The sequence below is a fragment of the Xiphias gladius genome, chromosome 15 (assembly GCF_016859285.1).
Source record: "Xiphias gladius isolate SHS-SW01 ecotype Sanya breed wild chromosome 15, ASM1685928v1, whole genome shotgun sequence".
NCBI lineage: Eukaryota > Metazoa > Chordata > Actinopteri > Istiophoriformes > Xiphiidae > Xiphias > Xiphias gladius.
The window spans coordinates 6632868-6652941 of NC_053414.1; the positions used below are offsets into that span (position 1 = coordinate 6632868).

Sequence of the window (20074 nt, forward strand, 5' to 3'; positions counted from 1 at the left end):
GCTCTGTCTCTATTTTTTCCACTATCTTTTTTCGCTCACTTTCCTCCTCCCACTCTAACAACTGCAGCCTCGTCTCTTCTTTGGGGATCTTTTGCATCTTTCATGTCCATGTTCGTCATTCCGTGTGCCTTTCCGGATCTCAGATTTAGTTTTGTCGCCGTAATTGTAATTCACTCTGTGTATGAAATGTTATTAGGCTAAAGGATTTGCGTCACTAAATGAGGTAACGCTCATTTGAAAGATGTAAAATCTGCTCTTTCAGCGTGATTGATAGTGCAATATCATAATACCTTGCTGTGCTTTTTCCTAAATTATTCAGGAGACGTAGGCCCCTTCACCTCACAAATCACAACAATTTTTGCACAGATCATTATACTTATTGGACAATAACCTTTGTAATTGTCTTCCAAAATGACCCATGCGAGCATTTTCTGATATGGTGCCCTTATCGGCAGGCCAGCATATTTTATTGGGATCTTCCAAAATGCGAAGGAAAGACACAAGGATGATTCGAATTTGCTTTTTTTTTTTTGTTCATTTTAATGTTATGGTTTGGTTAAGCTTAGGTAGCTAAAACTAGTCAGTGCATGTATGGCAAAGATGTGGTCATGGTTAAAGGAGACTAAAGTTGAGTGTTGGTAGGATACGGAGTGCAAACAGTAGTCCCTGGTGTCGCAGCTGCACGCTTTTTTACACCCAACCGCCTCCCTGGGTGGTGTTGTGGCATTGCACTAACCTTATGCAGCTTCCACATTCGCCTCTGAGACAGAACACTAATCGCTCACACATCCACAAGAGATCCCTTGTCAGAAAAATGTTAGGTTTTTTCGAGCGTTTGAGCAAACACCCAGCGCTGCTCTTTTTTCTGGTCGGGACGGTCGTGTTGCTTCAGCAAGATTTTTCTTGGATTAACAAACCCCTCAGACTCCCGCGTTATGTTGGGGATAACAAAAATCCAAAGCAAAAATATAGCAGTTCTTTGTGTCCATGATTAAAGGAAATGGTTTGACATTTAGGGACATAGTTGCTTTCTTGCCAAGAGTTAGATGAGAAGATCGATACTGAAGGCAGGTGGTTGGTTTAATCCGTACATGTAATAACGCATCATATAATACGTGAATTAGTGATCTTTAGAGGTGCTTTTAGGCATATCTTGCTACATGCGGACAGAGAGAAAGACGGGCTCTTTATCTCTGCATTTTTAAGGTTGATAAAATACCAGTTTCGACTAAATAATCCGACGCAGGGGTGGAACTGTATATCCCGAACAAAAGGTAACGTGGGGGAAATCGTCACGCAAAAGCAACGAAAGCATGGAACGTACAGTGAGTCGCTGTCGCGCGCGTGTTGAAGCTGCATGTATGGACATGCGTGCGGACCAAGACATTAACAAAGGCGAGACGTACACTGTGCATGTCACCGCCCACAAATGGTGCACGCAGTTGTGGGCCAATCAGTGACAAGATAGGGCCTCCCTCATTATACCCAGATCGAACTGGTGCTGCAGCAGTTGTGGACATTTAATTATTGCCTCCCCAACAGGCATCTTGTTGCAGTTTCAAAATGCCTGGAACAATGCCAAAATCCACTGTTCCAAGTTTCCTCAACAGTAGAGCAGTAATGTCTCAGGTATGACCTGAAACACGTTGGATGGATGTATGGTGGAGCTGACAGGTTGATCCACTTGCCACAACTGTGCTCCTCGGTTTATACATCCCGTGGTGCTCTCTCAGGCCCGCACCGGCAGCAGCCTTGTAGCGAAAGCTGCGGCGAGCAACTTTGCATATCAGAGGCGGCAAATGGCAGCGAGAGATAAGTGTGAAAAATGTGAACTTTGGTACCTAGAAATCGTGAAATGTTGTGTAGGAGGGGCACCTCCTCTGTGAGCTAGCCTTTGTACTGTATAGCCGGCAGCTAAATTGCTGCTGCATGTGTAGGAAGTGAGCTCCGTGCATCTGAAACGTCATAACTCATCTTATCTAAAGGAATCTATTTTCTTGGTGCCGGGATGTAATCATTCTCTTTGGGTTAGGATTTCACACTTTGCATGTGCAATCCAGCGTCTTAGCCTTTATTAGGAACAGTCCAACTGTCATTCATGACCATGTTAGTGGATGGGTAAGGTCCAGCTTGCTATGTTCTACTTGTTTCTTTCCCTTTCTACTTGGAGATCTACGTGTACATTGACCTGGTTAAGCTCATAACTGCCAGGCTTTCCTACTGGGACATCCCCTCCTGCAAGAAAAATAGATATAAATGCTACAATTATAGCTCTCAGTTTTAGTCTTCTTCTTTATATGAAACGATACCAAAGGGTTGAGAGACAAAAAAAAAATGTATTGGTCCTAAAATGATAAGTCCTGCTTGTGGCTGTTTCAGAGACAGTTTGGTATTTCAATCGAAAGTTGGTTTTAATCACTTCCTTTTGTTGTTCTTGTACCGTGTGTACCGCCTGAATATTCTTTGTTCAAGTAGTGCAAAAGAGAATAAAAAAGAAAAAAATCAAAATCAAATTTTTCCCTTAAACCTAGTATCTAATTTCAGTTTCAAATTACTTGAATTAAACCAGGCTAATCCTTGATACTCAAGTATCCAGATGCCAGTGTAGATTTGAAAGCCTGTACACTAGTTTGTCCCTGTCTAACAGATTCCAGATGGTGACACCATTAATATAATAAACATGTTGGGATGTGATATTCTTTCTATTGCTGATCCACGTTGTTATTTGGAGTGGTTCCCAATCTTTTTGGCTTGAGGTAACACCTACTTGTGATCTATCGTCGGTTGCAAAGGTCTTTGTGTTATGACCAAGTAAACTGAGAAATGATTATCTGAATACTTTTTAGAGGCCAGAAGATGCAATTCACTTTTTAAAAAACACAAATATATTAAAGAATAATAGGATTTTATGCAGAAAATGTTTTTTCTTATGCTTCCTTCTCATGTTAACTGCCTCATGTACCTTTTAGGACATCCAAACCATTCTTATCCATCACCAGCGGCATCAGGACAACTGATGGACTGGCCCCCACAGAGACCTGATCTCAGCATCATGGAGTCAGTCTGGGATCACACGAAGAGACAGACGACACTGAGGCAAGTCCTCCAAGATGCTTAAAACAAACCTACTTGACAAGTACTTTGAAAAACTGCGGCCAAATATACCCTGGATGGTCACAGCAAATATTGATTTGATTTAGATCTTTTCTCTTTGCTGCACTTTCTACGAAGTTAATAAAAAAAAAAATTGAAAAAAACTATTCATGACATTATTTTTAAAGCATCCTCACTTTACTTTTAGTGCCTCAAACATTTAGACAGTAGTGTACATCTACTTACTGATGGGATGTGATACTTACTGATACTGATCTGAGACTCTTTTCGCTTCACTCCCAACAAGGTGCAGAGTTGAGAGCGATTCGCTCGGAGACGCTTCACTCGGCAGGGTGGATATTTGCTAAAACCGATGTACTGTTGCAAGCTATTGAACCAGTTTTCTATCTGGTTATTCTCACTGAGAGTAAAACCGCCTTTTCAAAGGGCCAGGAAGAGGCAGCATCTCATTTTTAGGGACAATAATCCGATGCATTCGTGAACACCCAATCAGTATCAAACCTCAACCCATCTTCACCTGGCATCGAGAGGAAATTACAGACCCCGTCCGTTTCCTCTGGGCAAGCCTGCTGCACGGAGAATCTGTGTGTGTGTTTGCCTGTGTGCATCCGCGTCTATATCCCTTGCAATCCCCGTGAAAACACCATGTGGCGACAGAGCGGCCTATCACAAGAGGGAGACAGTTGCCGTGCTTCTGGATCCAGTGAGGGAACTGTCCATTTCGGCACCGTGGAGAGGCAGCAGTAACCATGGTGCACTGTGAGGATGAACGGGATGTGACTAGTAAAACATTAGCAAACATACAAAACAAGAACGTTTTTTTATACTTTATACTTGCACTATTTTTATACTTCACAATATATTTCCAGGTATAATTAAAATTATGCAGAAATGATCCAGCCAGACATGCAGATTACATCTACATTAATTCAGATTCCTGGTACTGCGCAGAATATTTCCACCTACATGTATCGCTGGCATCTACATTTGCATGCGTACCCAAGTCGTACTGTACATTACACCAAAATATCTCTACCGTATACTCTGTAATAATCTTTGGACCGAATGTCTAAATATAACATGAAGTACATTTCAGTGGTTGTGACAGTGTGAGAATCATTGTCTTTTCTGCGAAGGCGAGGGGATATGAAACATATGACAGAGTCAAACATACAGACCACGGATCACTGAGCTTTACAGCCTAGCCCATCTATTCCTGTTGAAGCCATCCGAGCCCTTAACCGCTCGGTCAGGTGTTTTACACTCACCCCTTTCATCATCCGTGTCTCGTATCTTCACCTCGCCAGGAAATTAAAATACACATCAGCCTGCTGGAAAATAATAACCCGCTGATGATAATAACGTGACACCTTATTGATCCCTGTCAGAAAATGACCTTTTTTTCCGTGCTCCCTCTTCCACGAAGAGGTCGGAGGTCGGAGGTCGGCGAAAGGGCAGCGCCCCACGGGGCTGGTAGGGGCGAATGGAGGGGGGTTGCCCAGCTGGAGGAGACTTCAGCAGGGTGGAAAGCTGGACTTGGTTTTTATTTCATTTTGAGCACTAGATGCATCTGCCGCCTAATGAAATGGGGTTAAAAATATTTTTTAAGCTACCATGGTCTTTCCATGGTCCTGAAAATCAATCCGTAAATAAAACAAACCACACAATCGAACTCCAGATTCCTTAAGCAGTTTAAGGCAACCATACTACAAAAAAATATCTGACTTAACAGATATGAATGTTTTACATTCAGGCCTTTTTTTTTTTTTTTTTTTTTTTAATAAGGCCATTGATATCGAGGTCAGGAAGCCTACGTTCCGCAGTTAAAAACGTACACAATGGACAATACTTTGGGGCTTGTTCCAGCGTTTTCAGACTGTGAAATGTTGGCTTTTCAGCCAACACAAATTAGTAAATTAAAGATTCAGTATTTCTCCACCCCAAATGTATTCCTGGCAGCGCGGCGAGGGCTTTGAAACAACGTTAATTGGGGAATAAAAAGCTATTGCTTCATTCTGGAGGTCTGCTATTTTCAAAAATGTCCTCGGGAAGTTTCCAGAAAATAGCTTCTCAATTTGGTGCTTAGACATTTACATAAGTATTTAGGAACAGGTTTTAAGCAGTTGTTGGTCTCCACTTCCAACTACTTCTTTGAAAAAACTGCTCGTTTTAAATACGGAAAATAGATATAATTGAACAGCTAACTCAATTAATAAAATATGAAAAATTGAATAATGTAAACATTTTTAGAGAATTTATTTTGGGGTAGTATTTCTAAAATTCTTACTGGCCCCCTTTTTAAAATGAATCCTTCTTAAAAGGAGTTTCGAGTGGGGAGATTTTGGACATTATGATTTTCGGTAGGTTCACTTGTGTCACAAATGTCTTTGAAACAATATTGTTTTATTCTTACTATTGCACTGTAACTAAAATAAACATAAACAACTCTTGTATATTTGTATTTTATTTTCCTTTTATCTATTTTTGATGTCATTTTATTCTCTTTTAATTGATTTTATTTTGATTTTTTTTTTATTGTGTTTTCATATATTGTTTTAATGCATGTCACCACCGTATGTAAAACACTCTGTGTTTGCAAGGTCCTTTACAAACAGAGTTGCGTTGCCTTCAACATACTGGAAAAGAATCCAGCAAAAAAAAAAAAAAAAAAAAAAAGACCCTAAAAGGGAGAAAGAAAAATCTCCAAACAAGTTGGTGGAGCCCGTGGAATGGTTTCACCAGGCAGCCACGTTTTGTTCTCGTGTTAAGACAAAACGAAACACTGAGATTCAGCATCCGATCAACTTACTTGTTGAAAGGGACGTTTTTTGGCAGTGCGCTTGTTTTTGCGTAAAGTGCTGCTGCTGCGCACGGAACATCTCTCCCTCTCTCCCTCGCTCCCTCGCTCTCTCTCTCTCTTCCTCGCTCCCTGGTTGTGTCGATTTTTTTCGTCCTCTGCTTCTAACCATCATCCACCCCCTCCTCCTCCTTCTCCTTCTCTCCACTTCTATCTCAGCGCTGCGAGGAAGAAACGCGAGGAAGCCAAGGATTGATGTGTTGCTCGACTTGAAATTTTATATTTTTTTTTTGCGCACATAATCCCCCCCCACGTCTGACAGCCTTTCCAAAAAAAAAAACAACCCCTTGCTTTTGATGATTTCTGATGGTTTTTATGTGATGACAGTTAGCTGCTGTGTGTGTGCGCTCGCTGTGCTCCGGCTGGCCGTGGCATAGCCGTCTAGGATCGTTTGGATGCCGGAGGAAGAGGCTCTGACGCTCCGGGAAGCTTCGTCCACCCCTCCGTGTCCTCCTCATTCGTGCGACCGGCTGCATGATCGGTGATGCTCGGCCTCTCCGCCTGGATGCGCCCCTCTCTCTGCGGTGTGCCGTCGGTACCGCTGCCTGTATCCCCCTATAGCAGATTTCCTCTGTCGCCGGAGAAAGGTCTAGGGACCACATATGGAAACTGGGGATCAGAATTTTAGGAAAAAGGAAAACTAAGCAGGCTGTCGTTTGATTTTCATAACTTAATATTTTTCCTCCTCTCTTTGGCTTGTTTTTTTTTTTTATTTGGAGAAGGGGTTGATCGTCCCTGGTTGGTTTATTTTCCTTCATCTCTTAAGGAATGGCTGGTTTTCATGGCAGTCATGGTACCGGCTGATTATCTGGCATTATTTATCATCCTGTCTTTGATTTTGGGGGAGTGCTTGATTCTGCTGATTTAAATCTGCTCCTTCATTTCTTTCAGCACATCCAGTCCCTATTTTTTTCCCACATTTTCTGGGCCCTGTCTGTCTGTCTTGCCTGTCTCCCGTCACCCTCTTCCCACAGTATACATGTGATAGCCTGGTGCTTCAGAAATGCCTGAGACGAGCCTCCATAATTCCCTGATCCATTGGGTTTCATCAAGGTAGTTAGATCTCATCCCGAACCGTGTCTTCATCTGCTGGAGGTCTCTGCTTTTGCCTTTTTTTTTTTTTTTTTGGGGCCATTTTAAAGAAATCAGGCCGCCAACTGTGTTAGTCTTAACCACTCTCCACCCCCACACCCCCATGTTTCTTCATCCCTTTTCAGTATGAATTAATTCACGCCGCATGCATGCGTGTGCCTGGCCACGTACAGGTGTGTGTGTGTGTGCGCGCGTGAAAGTTTAGCTCTGTGAGCAAGTGCGCGTGTGCACGAGAATGACAGTGTAGGCTGTATGTGACGGCCTGCGTGGGAAAAAAAAATCGAGCGCCACATGCACATCATTCCATACATCACCGTCGAAGCTGTGAGGATTGTAATACATGTAACTGCTTTAGTCAGCTCGGAAAGCCAAGTTCAGGCCTGAGAGGAACCACGGAGAAAGGGAGCAAAGTCCTCCATCTTCTCATTATCTCGGCTTTTTTTTCAGAGTTTGACGTTTAGGGGCCTTCCAACTCAACGAAGTAGGCCCAGATCCCAGACCAGGTCTCTTGAGGGATCTGCCAGAAGCCTGTGTTTTTAGGTCAACATTTTTTCCAGAGCAGGGCAACCTACTGCCACTTAAGGACTAGAAGTTAGAAACCTTTGGAGCTGAGGGTTCTGTCATCCACGCCAAAGTCTGTTTGACCCGTCTGTCGGGCTAAACAGCCGCCAACCCACCCCCAACCCTCCACGCTCATCTTAATTTTCACCTGTTTGCTGCCCCCCCCACCAAAACCAATCATACGATTTCCCCCGAGCTCCCCTAACTCCCCCGCCCCCCCAGCGGCCCCCCGCTACCGTCGTCCCCCCGACGCGGTCCACCCCCCGTTTTCCGAGCTGGCGTGGCGACGCAAACTCACAAATATTTACTTCCTGTACATCAAGAGGAAAGGGGGCCCCCCTTTCGTGGAATGCGGCAACATGGGCGTGTTTGACCGCGGAGTTCAGATGCTGCTGACCACGGTGGGGGCCTTCGCCGCCTTCAGCCTCATGACCATCGCCGTGGGGACAGACTACTGGCTGTACTCGCGCGGCGTCTGCAAGATCAAGAGCACCAACGAGAACGAGACCAGCAAGAAGAACGAGGAGGTGATGACACACTCGGGCCTCTGGAGGACCTGCTGCCTGGAAGGTGAGCCGGGGATGTAGCGAAAGAAGCCGCACACGCACGCACAAACACACCAGCAGCGCCCCGCTCAGCCACACAGGCAGATCGATTCCTACATGCCTACACACGCAAACGCACGGTCCTGCATTTGCACTCACATGCCTACACATATTCTCACATGCCCACGCTATTGTGTATGTGCTCTGCTTTCATTTCCACAAATGCAAACGCTCACTCTCCTCTACACACACAACTCTACCTATCTGTCCGTCTGTCTACTTGCACCCTTCCCAGTCCTAACCTGTAACCTCTGACAGGTCTTTGTGGTGTTTCTGCACAAAAGTGTGACTTTCATTCCAAGACGGTACCTTTACATTTACAAGTAGCAGCGTCCTTCATTTCGTTCCATTTAGTAAAGTGTAGGAAGACTTAACTTAATTCTGAAATGTCGAGCGATGGATACAGCTTCCTCCAACGAGGCGATCTGGGGGAAGCTTCCACCAAACCGCTGTTTTGATTGCTTTCTTGTCCAGGGTTTCGCTTGTCATTTTTGGTCTGTCGTGGCTGGTGTGCAAGACTGGTCTTTTAACTGTCCCAGCAGAGAGCGGCTCAGCTCACTTAGTAAACTGCCAGACCAGATCCCACGGGACACACAAGATCACCTGATCTGTACAGCCAGCAGCCCTGCTAGGAGCTTGTAAATGTGGTGTTTTTACACTCTGATTTTTGCTCAGATTTGAGTGTGCAGCTGCTCCTTTCATTGAGTTTGATATTTTTAGCTCCAGCACTTCAACTAAGTCTGATACCGGGTGAGCGGTGTATTTTTTTTCTCCGTGTCTTACACTCTGTTGAAAGGAAATATGGAAAAAAAAATATGTAAAACTTTGCATGGTTATCTCCCTGACAGACAGATAAACACAAAATACAGATGTTTGAGTCTCCAGCAGTCTGTATAGGGTTCAGCGAACAAGCACGGTGGATTCGACTTCAGATTTTTGAAGTCTATCTTGATTTTACATCCTTACTCCTCTCCATACTAGCCTTGCATTGCATTACCTAACCTGTGCAAGTCCGCTGGAGGAAATGTGAAACAAAATCCACAGTCCTTATTCCAAGTGAAGGTGTCTTTCAAAGCTGAACCAAAGCCGTCTGATTTATGTGGTTGTTTTACCATCCTTTGAGCGCTAATTGCCTCGTTTGTCGCATCTTTGTTGCTGTGTATGTGGCGGAGGATTACGCACGGTGTCACATACCTACATTGTACTGGGTTATATTGGTTCCGGTGATAAAGCCAACAGGTGACTGCTAGTGAATTTCCCCTTACTGCAGCACAGCGAAGATGATAGTCATGACAAACACAAAAACAGAAATTCTTACTTAAAAGGTGGGAGCTTTTTAAATGTACCGAAAGTACAATTAGTCCGACTGTTGAACCGTCCTATGAGATTTGACTTAATGCTGGTAAGAGTTTTCGCATGGACCAAGGAGTAGATAGAGTAGATACATTTCTCATCCGTTGAGTTAAAACCTGGAAATCTCACCGTCGAGATTTTAATTTAAAAAAGTTAAAACTGATGAGAATTTGTCCGTTTGAGATGCTGAATATAAATGGACAAGAAACTGGTATAAAGGTTTGTCAGGGAGCCGGGGTGGAGAGAAATTGGGTTTAAATTCGGCTCCATCTGACTTTGCCCTACATAAGATGTCTTTCAAAATATAAGTTAGACATATGAGAAAAAGAAAAGCGTTTGGTGTCTGTGAGAGAGACAAATGAGAGCATATGTGAGAAAAGAACAAAATCCAAACGTCATCTATTGTGTGATGCAGTGTTTACACAGTGTTGTAGAAGAGAAGCAATCAAACGTCTCTTTAAGTGTGAAAAACTAATTTGAAACTTTGTTAGGGTTTTGAAACTCCTGTAATCTGAGCAAGTCCTAGTCCTGGTCTCATTGTAACCATTGACTTCAGCCCAGTATTTTAAATTCTTACCTTAACCTCAAAAGTAAGTCCTAAACCAAGCTATCCTCAAGTCTAAAACTTAGCTGTTTCTCCCGAGGGAAGCACTCACTCACTCACACACACACACACACACACACACACACACACACACACACATACTTACACCATGCCTGCGTGATCCATCCTCAACCCTGAATCACACAATACCCTGCCCCAGATTCACCTGATTCACAGGACAAAGCCATGTGCTGATGACATAGATTCAGTGCATTTGCAGGATTTCTCCAGTGATTCATTGGGTCTTCATCACTGACTGCCACAGTAGCACCCTCTGTCATTACAGGCAGGTGATCTAACTTTGCCGTAGCTTGAAAACTTTTTGTCCAGCTCCAAACCTCGCACTGACATTTTTATTTATACTCTGTGCAACCAATGCTGTGTCCATTTTATATGGAAGCTTCTGATTGCCACTGTGGGAGTTACTCTGTAAATACCTCGAAAATAACATCTAAGTAGTAATTATGATGAGGAATGACACACTCTTTCCATGGTTTGATGTCCTATAGGTCATAACAGGCACCTACCTACTACTCATGGTCTGTGTTTGTGTGACAGGGTGCAGCCATGCCTATCCAGTTGAATCTCACATTGGCTGAGCCACACAGCCTGATCCTGTCAAACACCTGGTAATGCATCGCCACAAGGCCTCGGTGTAACATTAAGATCTATCCTAAGACGAACTGTGATGCGATCCTGAAGCTACGGCAGCATGCATAGCGGAAGTCCCTCCTCATGTCGATATCTTCGTCTAATCTGCATCAGCACTGCAGGTAGTCCTTTTTCTGGACATTCTGCGCGGAAGCAGGGCAGTGTAATGGAGCAGTAGGCTTCACAACATGCTAACGAAATTCCCGGAACTGACATTAAAGAAAATGAGCAAAGTTAGAGGTCAAGTGAAGCACGTGACATTTGAATTCTGTATCTTCATCAGTGAGAACTAGCGTCAAATGAATGTCAGTTCGCTCATCTGAAAATGGAACATAAACCCCTCATTCATCCAAAAGTGCTGATCACGAAGCCTCGGAGGTTGCTCTAGCAGGCAGCCGTGTCTCCTGTCTCTCTCAGCTACCCTGCCAGTCGACTTCATGACATTAAACTCTGATCTCATGCCACAAGCTTAATCATCTCTGAGGGGTTGCACGCGTTCCACCGGTCTCCAGCTTTACGCCGTTGCCATTTTACGTTTCAGTTTCACTTTATACCTAGGCGAGATTTAGCTTGTGTTTTGTTTCCTTGTGTTTGGTTCATAGCAGGCTAAACTGCTCCTGGGCTCTGAGTCTTCTCAGGTTCAGCTAGGTGATGTTCTGCTGTTAACAGGGCAGGTGCCGCAGCGCACCCTGTGCAGGTGAAGCTGAAGCCTTACGAGACAGACAGCTGTAAATCTCAAATTACGTCAGTGATTTCAGTAACCCTTCGCTGCCCCAGAAAAAGATACGTTTTCTCAGCTTTCCTAAGTACTAAATCTTGGCTTCCTTCCTTGGCTACATCAGTTATTCTGCTTACAGTAGCAAACTCAATTTTTAATACAAGGCTACTACTGTTGAACAGATTGAAACATACTGTATCTGTTGTGCTTCTTCTCTCTTGCCTGAAAAATCTCCAAAAGTATTTTGTCATTCAAAGATATTTAAACAGATTTACACATTCCATTTTTTTTTATTACCATATTAATTTCCATAGCTATCAGTATTGCTCATATTTGATCTGTTTAGGTTACAAGTCACATAGAAGCAACATAACTTTGCTTTGATGTCATCTTACTGTACTATGACAACTTCACCTATTTGCCGTAAACAGCATGGATTGGTTCCATTTGTTACGCAGGTTACTGTTCCAGTAGGGCTTTTGACCAGGACTAAAAGAGGAGAACACATTATACCTGGCTACATTTGTTTCCGTCAGTTTTACAGCTGATTTTACATTTGTGTTGATGCCTCTCAAGCTGTGTCTTGGCCTTGCCCCAGGCTAGGCCTCAAACCTATTGACCCTTCATGGGGTGAAAAGGTCAGGGCTTGGGCTCCGGCCTGAGATAGAATTACACAAAGCAATGGCCAGGATAGCTCTGAGTCTAAGTTAAAGAAAAGAAAAAAAAGGTGTCCAAGCTTTTGCTGCTATGTCCCCCAGCCTGTGACAAACCCTGCAGCCTGGTTAAAAGACAGCTTCAAGCTACACAAAGTCAGAGTACGATGTGGCTTTCCACATCTGTGAGCAGCTCCAAATCTCCCAAGTCTGATACACACATGTTGAATATTGATTTTTCAGGCAGATGAGTACATTGTAACGCGTACATAAGAACACACCTACAAGGTGTAGCAAAGAGAAATAGCAGGTAACAGCGATAGACATGGAACAGTCTAGTAGCCCTGGAGTGCGAAACACTCTCGGATACACGTTCTGTCACCTGCCACCGCAAACGTCGTGTAAGGTGGCAACCGCCTCTGCGAGGCTGTTTGGTCATAAACAACAGAAAAGGGAGCCAACACAACGGCAGACCTGAAACTAACACGAGTAAGAGCGGGCCAGAATGTCTTGATGCTTAGTGGATGCGGAGGAAATGCCTGAGCATCATGAAACACCGGCTATGCAGCCTCTGGAGAACAAAAATGTGGCTCTAACCGATCGGTTACGAGACCACCGGCATAGGGGTTGAAAAGCTAAAGCTAGCTAATGCCTGTGCGCGTAACCTTTTGCAACGAGATGAAAAGGCGACAGCTGCTGGGTATCAGGATCCTTTATCAAGTCTGTTACATCACCCAGAGGGAAGTAGAACTAAAGACCACGATTTTCTATGAAAAAGAAAAAAAAAGAACCACAGAAAATGTCAATTTTCTGTTTAGCTCATGAAAAATGAACAGGGTTATGCTCTCGCTGTGGACTTTGTGTACTTGTCCTTTCCGCCCAGCATCGCGAAACGCTCTCTTTTCTCAATGTTTAGCTGGTGTTACTTAAAATCACCTCAATAGAAAACAGTGAGCAACAACCGGTGTGATAAAAGTTACCGTACCTGTGATCAGCCATGTAACCACATTATGTTATTATATTAAAGACAAGGTCGTGGGAATGAATTTACTGTTGCAACTGTTGTTACTTAGACACTGGTTGTCTGTGAGTTTAGGGACAAAATGTGTTTATTTTTAAGACATAAAATCCCAGTCAGAGGTTACAAGATTGTGTCACATCACCGACACATTTGCCGATTCCAATACGGGCTGGCCGACTCGCTAGCGTGTGCTGCGCTTATTTTCCTTGCTAAGTGGCTTTACTTTTCACACTCGAAGCTCGCTCGGTGTCCTTGGCACCAGAGATTTGAGATGGTTAAGAGAAGAGAGGAATCTGAGACACATCCAGCTCGCTCCGCGTGCTTCGCCTTCAGAGCTACAGTTGCTTTCATAGCTGCTGTGGTGCAGAGAAGGGAAAGAGGGAGAGAGAGGGAAATTGGGAGGTGTTGAGAAAGAGAAAAAGAGGGAGAAAAAAAAAGAACAAGAGAGAGAAAGAGCAGGCAGCCCTGGTTTGCTGTCACACCCCCTCAGGCATCCTGTGCTATCTTTAACACACAGGCCTACGTTCTATCTAACCTATCTTGCCCCGGCTCTTAACATAATACGTCACAGTGCATGCTTTTATTTTAATGCTTGGGACATGATGTACATTTTTTTTTTCAGATAACAGCGAGTGACTGACGGTTGCAGTTTTGTCATCACGGTGACATGTTAGCGTCACAGAACAGGAAAGATCACACATGACATTTTCCCCGTTGAGCCTTGAGTTCCGCATAGCAGATTTGATTATGATTGTGCTTTCATGCTTAGGCCTGTATGTAAGGGTGTTTGAGTGTGTGTGTTTGTGTGTGTGTGTGTGTGTGTGTGTGTGAGTGTGTGTCTTTGTGTGTGTGTGCGTGCGTGTGTGAGGTCGGCTGTCTCAGAATTGGCATACATTACGGCGATGACATTAATTATGCTAATAGCCATCAGCTCCGTTAGCTTTGCCGCGCTGATCGTCAACAGAGCCTCTCCACACTGCCTCTTTATCTAAAGCCACAGCGAGTGATACGCCAGGATAGGGAGTAACTAATTACATGGAATCAGATTACAAAAATAATCCACTTACACAAAGAAGAAAAAAATGCAGACCACCCCTTTATCTAAAGCTCCAGTTAGGGGTTTAGTAGATGGGGAGCACAAATGACATGTAATCTGACTCCTGAAGTAATCTGGTTAGAAAAGAATCATATGAACTTTCATATCGATCACCAGTCAGACATAACGTAGGTAGGGGTGGGGAATAGAAAATTACATGCAATCTGATTACAAAAAACAAACACTGGTGCTTTATCTGAGGCCTAATTATTCGATGTGTTGGGTTGGGAAGGGGCGAGCAGTGATGGGCAGATTTTATTCCAAAGTTGTCTGTTTATGAGCGACCTGGGAGCTGCACGCTGCCCAGATAGGAAAACAATTTGATGAGGAAAATGCAGACAAATTAAACGATGGTTTAAGAAGATAGTTCTGCTAACACTGTTCAGAGCCTGCGCTTGTCAAATTGCACATCTTGGGAATAAATATTTACCTTTAGTTTTGTCCTGTTGTGGTGGATTCTTAGTCTCTTGGTGAGATAACGACCACACCCGTAAGAGCGGGTTTAGAAGTCATTTTATTTGGCTAGTGTTTATGTTGTCCCATAGTATATATTCTCTGATGACATTCTAAGAGTTCACACTGCAGTTTTTCTATATGTGAAAATTACGATAATACTGCGGATTATGCTTTCCTTGGATAGTGCAGTGCAAGCGGTATTTTAAATACTCAGCACGGGTAACTGTGTCATAAGGCAAATTCAGAAAATGGAATTTGCTACGCGTGGAACGAATTTTCATTCTGACTGAATACACGGAATACAATATCAAGTCCGTAATGGACCAGATATCCAGGGCGTGACTTTGGCTAAGATGCAACTCAGCCAAGGTCACAAAAAGTTGGATTTATTCAAGTAGAACCTGCGGTAAAAGTAAGGAATAACAAGCATTTCTTTAAGTGGTTTTAGACCATGGAATAATGTCAAACCACCAGTACAACCCCATATTTACAAAATGGTGATGCGTTCAGCCTAAGAGCAGACATTTTGGGAAATATATTTATTTGCGTTCTTGCCAAGAGTTAGATGAGAAGACTGATGTCCAGAAAGAGAGAATCTCATTGTATGTTGCTTGTTAAGTCTGTGCTTGTGTCTGTGCTAGCCAGGAAGCAGTTAGCTTGGTTCAGACTGGAAGCAGGGGGAAACAACTAGGTTAAAATAAAATACACCAAGCCAGGCTGGCTGCTCGACCTCAGGAAAAAAAATGGTTTTCAAATAGACCAGCCAGCTCGATGTTTCTGCTCCCAATCTGGTTTTGGTATGATAGTGTCCCCAGAAGCAGACTGAAGAGCATGCCTTCGAAACAGAACAAATGATGTAAAAAATGTCGCAGAGGGTTTTGGTGAACTACTGCTTTGGCGGAACACCTCTGGTGATGCGTCCTGTGTTGTCGCCTGCAAGACGCTGTTCTCCACCTCGAGTGGTTCTTCTGCCGCAGAAAACTAATATTTGCCCTCTGGGTTTAATCTTTACGTGCTGAACATCTGACACAAACTGCAACAGGCTAATTCTCACTCTGTTGGAAAGTCACTGAGCATGTGATTTTAGCATTTAACATGATGGAAATACAGATCGATGATTTACATTTACACTCTACAGTAACTCACAACGAAAGGGAAAATGTATTACTTCATACGTCTGCTAGGGTGACCAATTTCACGGAGAGCGAAAATTAAAGCCATAGTCTCGCAATAACAATGATAAGAAAGATGTTTGATGCATGGTGGAGGAGCGCTGGTTAAGGAAATAAGAGCCATTGTTCTGCCTCTGCACTGAGGCTGGCAAACAGTCAGCATCCCGCAGCGCTCTGTGGGCGTGCTGCTGTTGATACTGTAATAGAAGTGACTGACAGGTCACGGCGGCTGTCAAACCTCAGCCATCAGTGTGCTGCAAACACCCAACTCCTGGAGACTCTTCCTAACAAAAGCAACGAAACCCTATCTGAAATTATTTTTAGCTTCATCACTTATTTAAAATGGAAATACCAGTTTAGTTTTTCCCTGTCATATAAAGTCTAAGACCGCCGGTGTTTTTGCAGTAACAGCCAGAGGCGATCACTGGTTGTCATACTACACATATACATTATCTATTAAAAATCATAGACTCATAGACTCAGTCATATTAAACTGATATGAGCTGATATTTAAAATGTACAGCTATATGTAAAATGCAGAAAAAGTTCCTATTAAACACCATAAATAGTCACTATTGAAAAAAACTAAAATCCCTGTTTGGTTCTTCTTGGTGTATCGGATTTTTGTGTTTCATTTTTTATTTTTTCACGTTCATTTTTGGCCATGCTAGTGGCTTGGTGCTGGGGTTGGGAATGTTGATCCGCGTGGTGGAGATTCTGACCGTACTGATGACAGTGAAATACTATTTGATTCGCTTTTTCTTCCCCCAAGGTATTCGGGTCCGATTGTATAGTCCATCCGAGTACTGAAGGCCTGGCGTTCGTGCTTCGGCCGATGGCAATGGAAAAATTATTAATCGGCCTTAGAGTTGTAGTGTTAATGCATTATTTTACACGAACCCCTTAATTTTTCGTTTTCCCATTTCTTCCCCTTCAGTTGCTTTAGGGCTGGAAAAAATCATCTTATTCCGAACCGTCTCACAGTATCACACAGAGTATCTCCTGTATCAGCTTGGTTCAAGGGTTCATTGAAGCAATATGATTTTTACACTGGGTGAAATTCTTCTAATCCAAGGATTCATAATTGTTCTGCCTGCACCAGTCCATCGAATATATGATTATTAAACATACAGACTACATAAAAAATATTCTAGATTTTATTGTGCATCACTTTATATAAATTTCCCCAAAACTGAGCCTGGTATGTTTGGAATCTTTGAGAACGTTGGTACGTTAACTAGAACTGTTAACAAGTTTAGCTGAGTGTGTATTGACGGACACATCGACTGGTCAGTCTGTTGAGTGTTTAAATACCTAAACCAGTGACTACGAAACTGTCTGTCTTTGCACACCTGGTCTGGTTAAACCAGACAGTTGAAAACTGCTCTGGCACTCGGGAACGTCACAGGCACAACAGATACTTTGTTGGTGCCGTCGTAGACATAAACAGAAGAGACAGTTTAAAGTCGGAGTGGTGCATGCAAAGGCAGCAACATGTACACGGCAAAATGTCACATTAGCTACCCAAACTTGGAAAGAGTGAATTCCACATCTCTCTTTCTGTCGTTATCAGCCATCAACAGCCCCCTCCCCACACACACACCCCACACTCCTCCATCCAGCAGCTATCGAGTCTGCTCCAGTTGGATCCGCTCAGTGGGCCTGTCATCCTGGACGGATGGCCCCGTGTCGGTGTGTCGGTGGTCCAGCTGCGGTTGCTGGCTCCAGATATCCAGCCTGTCGCGGACTTCCATGATGGATCTTGCCCCGGGACAGCCTCTCGTTGCTAGGCACAGACCGGAGCTGCCCTGGGGGCCCCAGCCTTGACAGGTGGAGCTCAGCAGGCTTTAAATGCTGCTATTAATCTCCATCACGGCGGGTTTGAGAGCGAGCAAGGTGCGTGTGACAGGAGATATGTTTCTGGGAATGAGGTGTGAGGGTCTGAGAGTGTGTGCTCCGTGTGTGTATGTGTTTGTGCCGGCGTTCAATTTTATCTTTCATCACACTCAAAATCATTTTGTAACTGTAGAAATCTGGAACCTCTGAACCTTTGAAAACCTCACCAGCTTTAATAATTTTCCATCTAAGCGGCAGCACCAGTTGTTTGAATGAAAATGACATTGAAAATGACATTTGGGCTTAGGAACACTTTTTTTTTTTTTAAACCGTTGAAATCCCTTGGAGAATTCTCAACTGTCAATTTAAGAATAATGCACATTTTCCTACGCTATGACAGGTACATGTATTGTGGACAGTAGGTGTCTTCCTGACGGCTGTGACGGAGCACAGCATTTATCCTCTCCGAAGCGTAAAGATGATGTTGTTTAAGTTTTTAAGCGTTATTCCAGCCTCTGAATGGAGATGAATGGAAACACGGTAATACTGCTACTATAACTGGTGACTTGCACGTTAAGATGTGTATGGTTTACAAGTGTATGCGTGTGTTTGCTTGTATTTGTCACGTCGGGATAAAAACCTCTTTAGACAATCATTGTGAGGATTCACCTCCTGATTAGGGAAAAGAAAATCTGTTCCCTCAAGGTTTATTCTACGTTTGAGCCTTGGTTTCTATGTTTTCCTTTAGTTTAGCTGAAGGAAAATTCAGTTTTGTCTTCTTTTTTTGTTTGTTTGTTTGTTTCTTGTTTGCGCTGCTTGCCCGGATTCTATATATTGCCCTGCAGCCTTCGTGTTTCCCAAATCTCTTCAACGAAGGTGTCCAAATACAAGATTAGCATGATCCATAGTCAGAACGGCCACAATTATGAGAATAAGGCCCAGGATGAAAAATATTAGAATTTTAGTAACTTTAGTCATTTTGACTCTAATATTGGATTAGAGTTACAGTTGGCCCAAGTTACATTTCAGCATACGCTGTACGAGGTGCACTTGTGCATGCTTGTGAATGGTGGGTAGATGCAGTACGTGCATGTGTACATTTGTGGACATATTTGGGCTTAGACTTGATTTTTGGTTAAGAATTACAGAATTACTGCACGTTCGACTTGAAGTCAGGTAAAGCTCATGTAATCTTGTGCACGGGAGGTAAATAATGCAAATGAATAAAAGTCACCGCATTGTGTGTGTGTACATGTGTGAGGATTATCTTGTACCATGTATGTTGCCTACATGATCACTTTCGTACATGCTTGTGATTGCGTGCGTACATTTGGTATGTATGTGCGGTATATGTTGGTATGAATAACCATGTGCCATAAAAGATAAGTTTATGGCTTATAGATACGATTACAGTGCCTACGTTAATGACTAAGCTGGCTTTGCTCAGTATCAATACACAGCTAAAGTGTGTGTGTGTGTGTGTGTGTGTATCGACCCTATGAAATGAAGAATGTAGCTTCCTGGTAAGCTGTGAATGTTCAATGCTAACCTCGGGGTAGAACAATAACACCTACCATGTGAACTATTCCTTTTTTTTTTTTTTTTTTTAGTAATTCGACCCTCATGATCAAATTAGAGAAAAAGAAATACATCAGATTGATGGAAATCCTTTAACACTTATTAAAACTCAGCGTTGTTGAACAAACACGAAACATGATTTGCAACAGAGGGGCTTAATCCTTATCTCAAATATATTCAGAAATTGATTTGGGTGGATGGTTTAGAAGAAAGTATTTCCATAATCTCTCTTTTAAACGTCACATTTTTCCTGTTTTTAATTTGGAAGCAAACGCCAACGACACAACGGCAAACCCAACAAGTGGCCCGGTTGTCCAGTCAGGTGAAGGCGAGGACTTTTTGCCTATTAAACCTCTACGGCACAGCTTACTTCAAATGAATCACAGTTGTTGTGTTGTCATTATGTAGTAGGACTTTCTCAAGAATTAGGTAAGGTGCCTGACTTTTTCTTTTTCTCTTCCGTTGTCTTTTGAAAAACTGGCGTGGATGTGGCGTGCATTTTCAGCCCCAACTATAAGGTAAAAAAAAATGATGGAGTTGTACCAGAAAACTACCGGATCATTTAGCGTAGTGAACATCAATTTAATCATCGAGCACGTGATCTTACATTTTTACTATACTGTATATACATCATTTTTTATTATGCTCTATCAGCCAGTGGTGATTAAATCCCTGATGAAATTCTCCTCATTAACTAATTAATGCAG

General features: G+C 43.1%; 1 protein-coding gene across 1 annotated transcript in view; it reads left to right on the forward strand.

Moving 5' to 3' along the window:
* Nucleotides 1–7983: 7983 nt before the first annotated feature.
* The window catches only part of LOC120800381 (voltage-dependent calcium channel gamma-2 subunit-like), a 65832-nt gene continuing 53741 nt past the window's right edge, over nucleotides 7984–20074 (forward strand). The window contains exon 1 of the mRNA XM_040146456.1: nucleotides 7984–8194. Within this exon, the coding sequence (XP_040002390.1) occupies nucleotides 7984–8194 (211 nt within the window). The remainder of the gene's footprint in view (nucleotides 8195–20074) is intronic.